The sequence below is a fragment of the Taudactylus pleione genome, unplaced genomic scaffold (assembly GCF_031769625.1).
Source record: "Taudactylus pleione unplaced genomic scaffold, aTauple2 ptg000086l, whole genome shotgun sequence".
NCBI lineage: Eukaryota > Metazoa > Chordata > Amphibia > Anura > Myobatrachidae > Taudactylus > Taudactylus pleione.
Window position 1 is genome coordinate 12,929,126 of NW_028284488.1, and position 16,253 is coordinate 12,945,378.

Here is a 16,253-nt window from a genome sequence, read left to right on the forward strand (position 1 = left end):
TGCAGCAGAGCAGCAAATATCACTGGGAAAATGGCAGTGGCCATTCTCTTGGAGACCTGCCCATGCACAGTAGATTCTGGCACTAAGCCAGAATCTACTGCACCCGGTGCACAGTGGTACTGCTGGAGAGAGGAGGGGGCCCGCACTGAGGCTGCACATGGGCCACCTCCTCTCTTAAAACGCCCTTGGGTATGCGATTGTTGCACAGCCAGGACCCACTGTTTTGTCGCCATTAGGACCATGTCAACATTCTCATGTGCCTCATAGGACGATGAAAAGATTCTCATTCTTGCGTTAAATCATTTTCTCTTTCTCTGTTTTTAGAGATGAAGTTCTTCCTCCCTCTCTTGCTCTCTTTTTAGTTTCGTTCTGTCCTGTTGGTGTTCGGTAAGTATAAAAAGGAGTAGCATCAAATTAATTTAAATTATTCCAAGTGCCAACCTCCAACAGAGGCTCTCTGTACCCTCTGAGAAATACTTTAACGTAAGAATAAAAATCTAAAAATGCTAGAGTCCTGAATATAGGCTTTATCTGTTCCCCAATTTGTACATATAGTGGAAATTGAAGTCCCCTTTGTCACCACTAATCTTTGTTCTCTTCTCCATAATCTTTGTCATATCAGTGGAATCATTAATGACAGCAACAATAGTGATAAAAGATTACAAATTGGAGGGTTTAATGACAAATTATTTGTTAATGCATGCATGGCTGATAAAATGTAAGTATCCCTACTTAGAGAACTCTGGGGCAAGTTTAATTATAAAAAAAACAGTAGGTATTAACATTTACTTATATAGCATGAGAATATTCTGTTGTGCTGTACAATTAGAGAACAAAACAGTGATAATACAGTAATTAAACTAGACTATGTAATAACAGAAAGACAAAGTTCAGAGAATGCATATTACCTACAAATTATGTCACCAGGTGGCACTGTGTCAAGTAAAAATCATTTGAGTAGCAGTACAGCTGTACAATGCGTCTGCTATTGTGGTAAATAACCGTTTCCATCCAAAGAACAGCATTCTCTATAGCAAAACGTAACATGTCAGGTGGAACAGCCAGCACATAACATCTAATGCTGTTTTTCAGATCTTACAGGGCACATCCTTCCCGATACACAGGGTTCTTAAACAATAATACCCCACAACCAAACGTCTCATGAAGTGGGGACTGACCAACCTTGTAACTTATATATTTTCTTCCATAAATGACTAGTGCACACTCTACAGTACCTGTTGTCCAAATGTCTCATCAGCTCACTCCAGAGTGTTCTTAGTAGGGATATTTAAACAGAATTTTATATTGACCACATACATCCAATCTAAACCCCATGCACTGACAGTGGCTATTGACACTTCAGAAATCTCTTACTAAAGATAAAGTTGACTAGAAAGATACATGCATCTCATATTTTGCGCTAAAACTACCACAATGTATTTGCAATACAGTTATGCTCCATTAATCACAGTATTAACATCTTCAAAATGGCATGGTCAGGTCACATTGTGGTCCTGCTCAAAATCTTGTATATATTGAGACTAGTACAGATTTCTCACATTACACAACTTAACATTTTCTTAACAATATCAGGGCAAAAGTCCTGTGATAGCTCTTAAATTCGTAACCTTCTACATGAGGTAGACTAGCTGTTCTAAATGTAAATGTTTATCACCAAACTTCTTGATTAGGCTTGATTGGCCTTTCATCATAAGGCTAAAAAATTAAATTATAAGCAAAACATTGTAACATCATAAGGTAAAAATAATAGCACTAGTCCCATCAAGTAAAATGTTTCACAAAATACAGATGTTCCCACATACATCTATCCTGGGGCAGCACAGACGGTGTAATGGTTAGAGTTACTGCCTCACAGCACTGAGGTCGTGGGTTCAATTCTCACCACGGCCCTAACTGTGTGGAGTTTGTATATTCTCCCTGTGCTTGCGTGGGTTTCCTCCGGGTGCTCCGGTTTCCTCCCACACTCCAAAAATATACTGGTAGGTTAATTGGCTCCCAGCAAAAATTATCCCTAGTGTGTGTGAGCATGTGATAGGGAATATAGAGTGTAAGCTCCACTGGGGCAGGGACTGATGTGAGTGGCCAAATATTCTCTGTAAAGCGCTGCGGAATATGTGTGCGCTATATAAATAACTGGTAATAATCCTCCGTGCGCTACAAGTTGCGCCACACAACACGGGAGCTCAGTGTGACTCGGTAGCGCCAAGCGTCTTTTCGTATGTCTTATTACCTTCAAATGTGTCTTATGCGCACAACGATGCGAATAGATAGCACAAGCAGCTTCTGCTGATTAAAATGATATGCAGCATGCCTATGTTCTCTGAGCGAGTACCGGTGTATCTGGATGCGAAACGCTACATTACAGTGTCAGCAGCTGTAACACTGTAACGTAGTGTTTAGCATGCAGATACACCTACAGACGCATAGAGAACATAGGGATGCTGCATATCATTTTAATCAGCTGAAGCTGATTGTGCTATCTATTATAAGACACATTTGAAGGTAAAAAGATGCACGAACAGATGCTCGGCATTGCGCGACTAGAAAGGCTGTTTAACGTGCCAGGAGGCTAGATGTATGTGGACCCATCTGTATAATAATATTGCTCCTTAGGAAGGCAAAACAAAACTTCCAGTGTAACAGGCATCATTTACCTCACCTGGGTTAGAGATCTGCCTAAAGTGTAGGACACCATGCAGGCATATAAGCACTGACCGGAAGCTCACAGCAAACACTGCTGGAACACAAACCAGAAGTGTCATGTGTAGCTGCTGAAACGCAAACTACCAAATAGTCAACAAATAGCAGAGGCCTGGCTGGGACAACAAAACCAATTGCAAAGAACGTAATAATAAATATAATATATGAATCATTGGGGCCAGAAAGCGAATAAATAAAGGGACCTGGAGGCTAAAAAGCACAAAACACATTACTGCAGAATAAACCACGTGGATAATAAGCATTAGAAGAGTAAGCAAGGTATAAATATGACAGACAAAAAAAATAATAGGAAAACCTCAATAATACGTGGAGGTCAAAGCGTAAATTCAGGGGGTAAATAAAAATAATTCACCAAATTTAGAGGGTTCTCATTTAGCCCCCGATGAGCTGCGATGTCCAGATTATGTATCCATCGACTCTCGCTCCTACGTAGAAGTAAGACTTGACCACCCACCAACATAGATGGGCGTACCCAGTCTATAATCCTAAATTTTAAGCTGTCAGCCTTATTCCAAAGTGATATAAATTCATTTTCATCCTCAAAATTCTACACACAATACCCCATAATGACAATGTGTAAAAAGTTTTTTTGAGATTTTTGCAAATTTAATAAATAAATAAGAAATCACATGTACATAAGTATTCACAACCTTTGCTCAATACTTTGTTGATGCACCTTTGGCAGCAATTACAGCCTCAAGTCTTTTTGAATATGATGTCACAAGCTTGGCACACCTATCTTTGGGCAGTTTTGTCCATTCCTCTTTGCAGCACCTCTCAAACTCCATCAGGTTGGATGGGAAGCGTTGGTGCACAGCCATTTCCAGATCTCTCCAGAGATGTTCAATCGGATTCAAGTCTGGGCCACTCAAGGATATTCACAGAGTTGTCCTGAAGCCACTTCTTTGATATCTTGGCTGTGTGCTTAGGGTCGTTGTCCTACTGAAAGATGAACCGTCGCCCCAGTCGGAGGTCAAGAGCGCTCTGGAGCAGGTTTTCATCCAGGTTATGTCTGTACATTGCTGCATTCATCTTTCCCTCTATCCCCACTAGTCTCCCAGTTCCTGCCACTGAAAAACATCCCCACAGCATGATGCTGCCACCACCATGCTTCACTGTAGGGATGGTATTGGCCTGGTGATGAGCGGTGCCTGGTTTCCTCCAAACATAACGCCTGGCATTGATGCCAAAGAGTCCAATCTTTGTCTCATCAGACCAGAGAATTTTGTTTCTCATGGTCTGAGAGTCCTTCAGGTGCATTTTGGGACTCTCCAGGCGGGCTGCCATGTGCTTTTTACTAAGGAGTGGCTTCCCTCTGGCCACTCTACCATACAGGCCTGATTAGTGGATTGCTGCAGAGATGGTTGTCCTCCTGGAAGGCATTCTCTCCACAGGTGAATGCTGTAGATCTGACAGAGTGACCATTGGGTTCTTGGTCACCTCCCTGACTAGGGCCCTTCTCCCACGATCGCTCAATTTAGACGGCCGGCCAACTCTAGGAAGAGTCCTGGTGGTTCCTGAATTGCCTCCATTTACGGATGATGGAGGCCACTGTGCTCATTTGGGACCTTCAAAGTAGCAGACATTTTTCTGTACCCTTCCCCAGATTTGTGCCTCGAGACAATCCTGTCTCGGAGGTCTACAGACAATTCCTTGGACTTCATGCTTGGTTTGTGCTCTGACATGCACTGTCAAGTGTGGGACCTCATATAGACAGGTGTATGCCTTTCAAAATCATGTCCAAACAACTGAATTTACCACAGGTAGACTCCAATTAAGCTGTAGGAACATCTCAAGGATGATCAGTGGAAACAGGATGCATCTGAGCTCAATTTTGAGCTTCATGGCAAAGGCTGTGAATACTTATGTACATGTGATTTCTTAGTTTGTTTTTATTAATTAAATTAGCAAATATCTCCCAAAAACTTTATACACGTTGTCATTATGGAGTATTGTGTGTAGAATTTTGAGGACAAAAATTAATTTATTCCATTGTGGAATAAGGCTGTAACATAAGATGTGGAAAAAGTGAAGCGCTGTGAATACTTTCCAGATGCACTGTATATAATCCATTTACCATAAAAAGACAGTACCCAGTACTGATTCCTGAAATACACTGCTATTATCTTTAGCCCAGTCTGATTACATTCCAGTTGTGACTATCCTTTTTCTGCCCATCAACCATTTTCGTACCCATGTCCAGTACATATTTTTCCTCTGTACTGTCACCTTATGCACTAGACTACGATGTGGAACAGTTTTGAATGCTTTTGGTAATTCCACATAAATCAAATTAATTGTACTACCCAGGGGCGTTTTAAGAGAGGAGGGGGCCCGTGTGCCGCCTCCGTTTGGGCCCCCTCCTCTCTGACGGGGGCTCAGCGGCACTGAGAGCTGTAGATTCTGGCTTCATGCCAGAATCTACATCGCATGCGCTAGTCTCCGGGAAAATGGCGCCTGCGCCTACTTTCCCGGGGACATATTTTCTGCGCATGCGCAGACCACCGGGAAATTGGCCGCCGCCATTTTCCCAGTGAGTGTTTGCTGCTCTACAGCGCCGGTCTGGCACTGCGGAGCAACACTTCGGGGATCGGTGGAAAGGTAAGTGTAATTGACTATGGGTGCAGGGTCTGCACCCATTATAGATACACCCCTGGTACTACCAAGAACTAATATAATGCTTACGTCCTTCTAACAAAAATCCTATTTGTTGGGCATGACCTGTCCTTCATGAAACATATCAAATTATTTTCTACAATATTTTTCAGTATTATAACCTTCAAATTTATCTGCAACTGAAGTTTAGACTTGCATGTTTATAATTTCCTGGTTACAATTAAGTTCTTTTTTTAAAGATTGGTGAATATTTCCATTACACCAATTTTGTTGCATTGATCTAGTTATGGGAAAGTCCATAATTGTTAGTAATAGTACAGTAGTTCAGAAATCACTGAACTTGATTCATTGGCGTACATGGGTGGATTAATCTGGGCCAGGTTTATTTTATCAGCCTTAGGGGGAATTCAATTTGACGCGATAAGCCGCATTTTCATGAAAAGTTTACACTGGTGTAAAAATGCTTATCACACAATCCTACTAGCCGCAGCTTTTCGCTGGTCCAAATTTTTCATAGCAAAAAGTTTTTCACCACCTCCTGAGCAGGATGTAGTTAGATTCCTGGCAGACGGGATCCTGGACGTCGATATACCAACGCCTGAATCCCGTCATAATGCCGACGCCGATATCCCGAAGGAGATTGGGAGCATCTGCACAACTAGAAGCATCCCGATTGTCAAGAGATTGGCACCCCTGGGAGGGTTAGGCACCCCCGGGGAGAGGTTAGGGTTATTTCATACCGATTCCTCCTGAGCAGATGATATGTTGTGTAAAACCCCTATTTCTTTTTCCTCCACTAGGGGCACAGGGACAACACTGGGTATAGCCTGGAGAGATGAGTCTGGGCACCAAACGGTTAATGCAATTTACCCACAAGCCCAGGGTCCTCTCCTCTATACCCCGCTCCCAGGCACTGGACCTCAGTTTGAGTTTGGTGCCAGCAGGAGCTGGGCACCAGGTTATAGGGGGGCTACTGGTTCCCCACTGTTTATTTTATTTACTTTCATTTGTAGGTTTTTTTAGAGTGGGCAGTGTAAGGCGTCCACGCCACTAACCCAGCGCCGGTGGCCGCAACACTGGCGACTGTATTAGTGACTTCGGCCGCGGACTCCCACACACATAGGAGCCGCCAGCCGCAGCACAATGGGGGAAGGTAAGCAGCGGCTCCCTGCAAACAGGGAGCCGCGAGTCAGCGGCTATCACCGCCGCAGCAGGAGATCTTCGGCGGTGCTGGTAGTGAGGGGCACCCGGTCTGACTGTGCTCACCACTAGACCACCGAGGGCTTTGATATGGAGCAAGGGCTGCTTTATTGCAGCGGTGGCCATTATCCCAGGGGTTTAGAACAGACGGGAGAGGTATGCACTTCACCTTCGAGGCCAGCAAGCACCAGGAACATTGTACTTTTACTCCTCCCCCTCCAGAACGCTGAGCGGCCATTTTAGCTATAGCCTGTCTCAGCGTCCGAGAGTGAAGCAAAGGCTCCTGTCTCCTCTGATGGCCTGCTCCTAGCAGCTGTGCTACTTTCCTGCTCCTTCCTGCTAACATTGGCTGGTTTGTTGAGCTTTGCCCATATATTCTGCATAGAGTGGTCTGAGTGTATGGTGTAGTTATTTGTCTTTAGTTACTTCCTCATATCTATGCCGCTGGGGCTGGTTAATACGATTTTAAGTTATATACCTGGCTGGGCCTCCTCAGGGCATCACCACTTAATACACATAGTTACTGTTCACATCAGCGTTTGTTTGTTTTTTATTCATGTAATTTTTTCACATATATTTTAACCTCTTTTTCAACACTTATTAACTACTCGCACACATCTATACTTTACACTGCACTTTCACTCTTTTTCCATTTTCGTGTGATGCCTGGGGGGGGTCCTGGGCTGGACGTTTTTTGGGGTGCTCTACTCCCCGTACGTGAACCCCTCAGTGTTAGGGACTACTAGTGACAGAGAAGCCGTGACGTGGCCTAGCAGCCTCCCATGTATTTGCAAATGCATGCAACCAATATCTCTGAAGTTCTATAGTGTTCATATATTGTTGCAAGTATAATTCAGTGTGCTGAGGAACAATAGGGGGTTAAACCCCCCTCCTTTTTCTACTTAGTTTACATGGACCAATCTTCTTTATTTTATTTTTTTTGTAATTCAGTCTGTTTTTATAGATTATAGGGAAAACAGTATATTGAGAAGGAATAGGCTAGGCACCCAAGTTAGACCACAAAGTACATATGCTACATTTTCACATTTATCATTTTGCATAACAGTCAGGACAACAAGCATGGCTTGGTACATTTCCAGAAAACAGAGATAATCAATATATATTATGTCAATGCTGTTGTATACATTGATACACATGCTTATCTGCTCTTTCTACCATTTAAATTCTGTTTTGCATAAAATATAACTACCCTTCCCTTTTCTGTCATTTTTCAGATTATGTTTTGGGAACCGTGCATAAAGCTAAAGGAATGGAGTTTGATTCTGTGGAGGTTACAGATGATTTTATAAAAGTTCCATGTGCCAGACACAACCTACAGAGGCTACAGATCCGAATTAGTGAGTAAACTTAACTTCAATGGAAATAGTGTGTTCTAAGGTGTTTTTAATACCATCTGTAGTAAGGAACACTTGCAGGCAGGTGTTTGGAGGTAACTTTCAGTAAGTGTTAACTAAAGTCTATTTATGTGAAATACAGTTGCTGATTTGAACTGTTTTGATAAAGATAAAGCTGTCCTTACTTGTGAACACAAGGTTTCTCATTTTCTAAAACCTAAGCAAAGAATTTCATGGCTAATGCTGGCCATACAAGCTACAATTATCGGGACGGATCGCCGCGATAATTGTAGCGTGTGGGGGGGGCGACCGTGGGTTAAATATTGCTCGGTCGGGCATGCTGGATTGTCCAGCATGCCCGTCCGATGCGATATTTCCCAGTAAACTGTTGGCCGCATCGGGCAGTGTATGCCCAGCCGCGGCCGACAGACAGACATTTCCTGTGTTCCTTCCTATGGAAGGAACAGGGAAATGTCTCCACCCCTGGGGGTGGAGCATGGATGTCGGGCTATACACTGTGAGATTTCTCTCACAGTGTATGCCGGCGACATCTGCGGCTGGCAGCCGGCCAGATAAAATGTCTGTCGGTCTGACAGACATTTTATCTGGCTGTGTATGCCCAGCAAAAGTAAGATGCCATTGTGATAGTACAAAAATTTATTCTCCAACGTCAACTGGTAATTTCAGTATTATGCATCATCCTATTGTGATACATTTTTAGAATATTTTTTTTATTAAACTTTTTATAAGCAGTTTACAATATATAAGTATATATTGCACCTTTGTCGCATGCAATGTTGACTCTGTCATTTGAACAAAGTAGACCCAGTTCACAGTCTCCTTCAGCCACAACACCTCTTTGGCTGTTTCTGTGAGTGCCACACTCAGCTTCTGTGGTAGACAAGGCAAAAGTAGGCTGTTTTCTGCTAGCCAAGCTGACGGCTGTGCCAGCTCGGGCGAATAGGTATCTAGTGTAGGAACGCCTATTGTTCTTGTCTGATCCCCAATCGGCATCATTGAAGGCCCGCAACTTTAGTTTTAAGTGGCTAGTATCTAGAATACTTTTCACAGCAATCCAATGCTCCCTTCCAGGGTTGTTTGCAAAATTGGATAACACAACTGACTGATTCAGACCCGCTCGCTAAGATGCATACTCTCGCTACTATCGATGGTTTGCAGTGTGTATGCATTGTGCTCATGCGTATGCATCGCAGTGCGCATGTGCACACCTTAGCGAAAGTTCCCAATGCATTCATTCGCTGCACATAGACAGCCCATCAGAGTGAGTGACAGGGGAAGCCGTTTGTAGGTGGTAACAGGGGCTGGCCATTAAAAACGGGGGAGTGGAGGTGCAAACGCAGGCGGCCCTGAGCATCTCAACGGCGTTTTAGAGGTGTGCATAGTTATAAGACAGCATCATAGTACGTGTCACCTGGCTGGTTTTTACACTGCAGTGCTCACAGTGCTTACGGTAGGGTATAGTCAACCTCAAGTGCTGCGATAGCATCCGATGTACCGATGGTTGCATACACTTCCTGGACATGACGTGCTCAAGTGGAAGTCTTAAAACAGGCTGGTGGGTATCTGCATACACTATGTGATCGCTCTCTAAGAAATACTGGGCGTGCTAATGCATTGCTGTGCAATAGCACTGCATACGCAGTTTGCATACACATAGTGCAAGCGATCACTTCTAGCGAGCGGCTCTGAATCAGGCCCTGAATGTATAATGTCTGGATGTGTGCCAACTCCTGCATAAAGTTTCAGTGACACATTTTAATAAGGAAATCTGCTCAATTCCTGTATGTCTGACGCTGGACATATAGCTTTTGTTGTTTTTGTGCTTTTATCAATTGGTGTGCTCATAGGTTTAGCGTCTGCCATACTAAATTTGTATCCTTGTTGGTTAACTAACAGTGAATACAAAAAGAAAGAAATGGGGTTGTTTTGTAAGGCGCACAAGAGAAATTAATTCAATAAAATGTAATAGATATGAATATTGCAAATAATGTTGGGCATAGACAGGAATTTAAGCCAACTATAGGCTAATATTATAATATTTACTAACTCATTTCTATCCTGGTCATTTTGAAGTGATATAATTCAACTCTCATTATAATAGAATGTTCCAGAGGGAATGATCAGTATCAGTGGACCCTGCTTTTTATTTATGTGTAGTTCACAATATTTTCTTTTTTTCATGTTTGCACTGGCACGTGTATTGTTAATTAGTTTCACCTAGTTATATTTTACTGTTCTATCCCTTTTGCTTTGGGATAATTTTTACATAATACTTAATAAAGGTTACATTTTCTTGAATTAATTTCTCTTGTACGTCTTACAAAACAACCCCATTTCTTTCTTTTTGTATTCCATGTCTCATTTTGCTTGATTAGTGCTGCACCCCCATATCCAAATATATGATTTATTTGACTTTAGTTGGGGCCTCATTTTTGGACAATTGTGTGTGCAGATACTTACCTCTTTCCCTGTCCCTTTCATGAATGGTTAACTAAAGCTGGCCACACATCTAAAGATTATCTGTCCAACCAGCCAACTAGTTCATTGGTTGGAATGAAAATCTGGTAAAGTATGAAAGCAAATGACAATCAGCAATTTGCTCCTAAATGCCGGAAAATGGACAAAAACTGCTGTTTGAACAAGTTGTTTAGATCAAACGTTTAACAAACTTGTCTGACGATAATTTTCATCTGTTTTCTGGCATTTAGGAGCAAATTGCTGATCATCAGTTACTCCCATACCTTACCAGATTTTCATTCCAACCAATCAACTAGTTGGCTGGTTGGACAGATAATCTTTAGATGTGTGGCCAGCTTTACAGTACCAGGATCCAAATCTTGTACAATCCTCAGACCCAATAATTGGTGTGCAGGCCAGAGGACTTTTTAATTGGACCTGTCACTTAGCAACAATTTCACTTCTGCTATCTGGCTCTCCTGTCCATCAAGCAATAAATCAACCACATACACAGCTATGATGAATAAGCTTTTTTTCTTTCCATTTGTAGTATAATCAATGATCAGTTTTGGAATGTACAAGTCAGTTTCTAGTAACACACCGTCATGTTTGAGGTTCCAGCAGCGGCCACATTGTTAAATAACTCATTGTATGGGCTAAAGCAGACTTACAATTCACTAACATTGTAGTGCATCGGTGGCTTAATGTAAATCTGGGTGGAGGCCTTGGCAGCAAGTTAGGCTTTGTACTGAGCAAGACTTCCATCTGTGTTTAATTTCTTGCAGAAGACCCAGTTGTTTTTGACTGTTTTTCGGTTGATCGGCCTGTCCACAATGGTCCATGTGTCATTGTTGTCCAAAGCAGTTAGCTCTGTAACTATGGTTGATTTTCCATTTGTTCCATTCGCTGCTTGACTTCTTGTATAGATTGAGGTTCACAGCAGACAAAGGCCCTGATTCAGACCCACTCGCAATTGGGCGTACGTAAAAAAATATTTAAATTCAAGCACTCGCTCGTATTTTCGTATGCAGCTAAAAATCCGCCCCAAACTCAGCCGACCCCTCCTCTAACTAACGAGCGTGCCAAATAGCGAGCGTACATCCCCGAAATGGCTTGAAGGGAACGCACGCACAAGTACAAACCGGAAGTGGGACTGTCAGATTCCGATTACCTGCTCGTTTTTTCTGCCTACCTCCCTCAATCGTATCATGCCAATCAATGTATCAATTAGCTTAATTGATTTTTTTTTTATTTTTTGTTTGAGCAATAAAAAAAAAATACAAAACTGACATTGTATTCTCACATTATTGTCAAAATGGATTACATTTAATCCTGGGCCAAAAGGCACAAACTGGCAAGAACCACATTTTACATGCCCCCCCAAAAAATGGCTCTTTAAGGAACGTTTCAAATTTAACATAACGGGGCAAATTCAACAGGCCAAAAGAAAAAGGTAAAAACCAAAAAAACATGATGACATTATTGTTACAATAGGCCCTAACCAACAAATTGAGCCCCAAAGAAACTACCACAAATGTACGTAAATTGATTGTGTAATCATCACATTAGCAGCTATGATTTCCACCTGCGTACGCTTTTGTGCTAACACAAAAAACTACTTTCAAAACACATACCAAGCCGGTTTTCAATCCACCACTAATTGCTGTTCAGACCACCCGCGATTAATCGCAGCAACATCGAGGAGTGCCGGGATGGAGGAGAAGGCCATCGCCAATGTGGTCGAGTAACCAGACCCTAAGCTGTGCGAGCATTTTGAAGGGAAAGAGGATCATCCAGTGACGTATGAGTCGGTCCGTACACATTTTACGCTCGCATCTGCTAATGTATGTACGCCCCAAAAACGCCTCGCCACGCCTGCGTTTTTCCATCTCCACCCCCGTCAACACCCAAAAACGCCCTGTTCTGACATTTGACATGTCACTTCCTGTACGCTATTTGACGAACGAGACCAAAAAAACTCGCAATCTGCCGTACACACATGCGCAGTGTTACACCGACGCAGGCGCGGTTAGTCAACATCGGAACGCAACGAGCGTACTGCTGTTTGCGAGTGGCTCTGAATGAGGGCCAAAGTTAGCAAATTCCTCGCTGTATCTTTAGTCAGGTTTCCTTTTGTAGCTCCTGTTCCGTGGTTGATCACATACATCTGTTTCAATTTCTGGCACGCTTCCAGCTGACAGCATATCCAGCAACACAAGCTTGTTTTTTTTTTTTTTAAATCATGTTGTTTTTATTAATATTTTATAGATATTTACAAAAATGACAAAAACAATGAAATACATAATAAACATATAAAATATACTGTTGCATCCTTATCAAACTAATATTCCAATTGTTATTAATGTATCAGCATTAAAGATATATAAACACTGGGGTATCAACTTAACCATTTGCATAGATTCACAATACTACAGCTGTTACTTATACCCAGGTTAGATGGGTAAATGTATCTGGGATGTATACCAGCGATCCAAAACGAAGTCCATAAAATTATTGAAATCCCCTATACAAACGATTGGAGTTGTAGGTGATAGTGCTACAAAGGACACAACCTGACGTATTATATCATTGTTATATGGTGGAAATAGCAAGTATATGCAATAGCGTGTTATTAACAGAAGCTCTTAAAAAACATATAGCCCCTCCGAATCCACCTGACTATGGCCCTGATTCAGAGCCGGACGCAAGTGGCTGCTCGTTCGCTCCGTGCGATGTTTGCCCAACTGCGCATGCGTACGGATCGTAATACGCATGCGCGAACCACTCACTGCGGCCGAAAATCGTGTGCTCGCAAAATAGCGAATGCCTGCTATTTTGAGTGACAGAATGAGGCATATGTGGGTGGTAACAGGGGAAGGTGCTTGAAAACGGGGAGTGGAGGTCCGATCGCAGGCGTGCTTAAAGGTCAAAACGGGCGTTTTATGGGTGTGCATAATTAAAACAGCAGCGTCATTGACCACGTCACTGGGTTATTTTAGAGCCAGAACTGCTCGCAAAATTGTGGTAGCAAAAACCAACCACAAGAATAGCGAGCAGCTCATACCCTGGTCGATGTACTCGATTAATCTAATAAATAGCGGACATGACGTAGGATGCGAGCGGCCAGGGGGCGTAGTTTCCAAGTTTTGTTCGCTCGTTCAGACCTAGAGGCGTGAACAGACCGCAAACAGCGAACGGTTCATTTGAATAGCCACCCCTATTTTCTGGACGAGCGAGCGCAAATAGCGACCGGCTCTGAATCAGGCCCTATGTTCCATATAGAAATTAACAGACAATAGACACCCCGCTAGCATTCTGAGAAAATGTAGAATGATACATCCAACCTATTCAAGGTTTCTTAAGTGCCAAAACCTGGGTTCCAGTAAGGTGAGTCTCCGACAAACAAATAATATTGGGCCTGTATTTCCAAACTTCACATAAGAGCAAAGATCTCTTAATTTTGTTGTTTAAACCTCGGACATTCCAACCTAACAAACGGATCCCTTCATCCCTCCTAGTCATCAGGTGTAATAAAGTACGAAAAACAGCAGTGGGGCCCACTGGGGAGATTCCTGCTTTGCCGGGAGGCCAGTTTTACACTGGTGAGATGCATGACTAGATAACGGTACACTTCACATGGATACAATTACTCCAGTCATTGCAAATGGACAAATGAGGGCAGGTACATTACATACCATATTTGCATCTACAAGGTAAAATATAAGTCTCTACCATGTACCATGTGGTACAAAAACATTATATGATTATACAGACAATAGAAAATGGTACAAACAATCCACAAAATATATAATAGGTTTGAAAAAATATTACAAACAATATGATTTAAAAATCATTCATTATATAGATTGACTGCAATTTGATGGTATACCAGTGATTTAAATTTATATAAAAGTATACTGAAAAGCATGACCCATAATATTACTTTCTACAGTAAGTGCAAGTCCTTCTTAACAAACAAGGTCATCTATAAATTAAAAACCTTAGTGTTTATGGCATAAGTATGAATATTTATGATGTTATTAGTGTATGTTAGTGATCTACTATATGTTAATTATTAGTAGGTTATCTTTATCTTAAAGAACCAGAAAAGCCTTTAATAACGAACATTACATTGTGATTAATTTGAATATGTTAGTCAATCAGGGTGCATGTAAAGTGGGTTTGTAGTACGTCTGGTAGCAGTACTATTACGATTTAGAACTCTAAATTAGAGACTTCCAGGATACAATAATAATAGTGATATTTGTTGCCTTACTGGATAGATTACACATGATCTAGTTCTAAAGGCACACATCCACTAAAAGACATCAAAACGACTGCACGATTACGACATTGTAATCGTGCAGTCGTTTGTCAGTCTGTGCTATGAATGTTCAGTCATTCAGTGTAAGCACATGAATCATCCACTTCCATGCTCAACCTGACGTTATCGTAAGGTTATACAGCATTTTCGTGCGATGATTGATGTCGGAAACGGCCAGCGGGACTGCGCATCGCTGGTCGTTTCCGACAAAAAAGTGCATGATTTGTGCACGATTACTGAGCGATTGCACAATTGGTTGCTATGGGCAACATCACTTTTAAAACTCTCTTCTAAAAACGCTCACTTTAGTAAATTTACCCCTTAGTGTCCTCATACATTGTTGCTGCAGTCATGCCAAATAGTCCATCTCAACGCACCAGGTCCCGTGCGACTCTTGTGCCAAACTTCTTTTTTGCATCATTTAGCCCGAAAATGCATCTTAGTGACATTGCAAAGTGACCAAGATGTACCAGGAGACTGCAATGAATAATTTGATATGCACCACTTATATATCAGTGTGTGACTGAGTTTGAATCTGTATATAAAAGAGGCTGCTGCTTTTTTTTCCACGCCAAGTTTTGTTGTGCTTCATTTACAGACTCAGTCGCCCACAGATATAAAAGTGTTGCATATCAAATTAATCAGTGCAGTCTCCTGGTGCATCTGGGTTGTATAGCATTCCAACTAGGGGCCGTATTCAATTAGTTTCGCCTCGGCAAAACAGTTTCGCCTACCCGACTTTTCGCCGCCTTCTCCAATTTTGGAGGTGAAAACTTTTCATGCGTTCTCCCGATTTACTTCAATTCCCAAATATGCGAAAACAGGACCCGGTGAATGTGAACCAGGCGAAAAGTGCAGGATGAATTGGGGGAATCACTCTGTACCCCAGAAAAGATGGACTGACTTCAGAAATCATTATGGTAGTTTAGTATTAGCCCTAATTGAACTAGTTGGGTTACTTAAGTGGTGGTAATTACTTGCTATTAGCGTCTAGGTAAAAGTGTTGAAGAATTGCATAAAGCAGTGTTTTTTTTGTAGAAAATAAGTAGTCACATCAAATTTGGGGTGCTTGAAAATGGGTACTAGCATATTTTTATGTCTCTAAAGTGAAGTTTTAGAAAAAGTGAAATTCCTCCGTCATACAATCACCTGCAATCCCAAAAACACTTGGCCCTGACGATATTAAAATTGAACCTCTATATACCCCTGCCTATACCTTCTAAAATCCTTCCTATAAACCTCTAAGAATAACGCTAATTTGCGTACGCAATCATACAGTAAATACTCCAGACTCCAGACTTAGAATATGTGGTTCCAAAGCACAAAGTATTATTCAAGTAAAAGTACAGTCAGTTACACGCTATTGATCCAGACACAATTAGACGCAAAGGAAATATACAGACCCAAGCACAGTATACATACGCAGAGCTTCCGGACCCGGTGATAGATATCAGCAAGAGACCCCTCATCATTCAACATTCAGCAAGAAGACAAGAACCCAGCGTTTGAGCACACATTTTATACCCCCCCAGAATAGA

At 41.9% G+C, this 16,253-nt stretch overlaps 1 protein-coding gene across 5 annotated transcripts in view; it reads left to right on the top strand.

The window, feature by feature from the left end:
* Window positions 1–16,253, top strand: part of FBH1 (F-box DNA helicase 1) — a 152,077-nt gene that overhangs the window by 104,076 nt on the left and 31,748 nt on the right. For all 5 annotated transcript variants that reach the window (XM_088468710.1, XM_088468706.1, XM_088468711.1 and 2 more), the window contains one exon: window positions 7,794–7,916. In XM_088468710.1, the coding sequence (XP_088324836.1) occupies window positions 7,794–7,916 (123 nt within the window). The remainder of the gene's footprint in view (window positions 1–7,793; window positions 7,917–16,253) is intronic.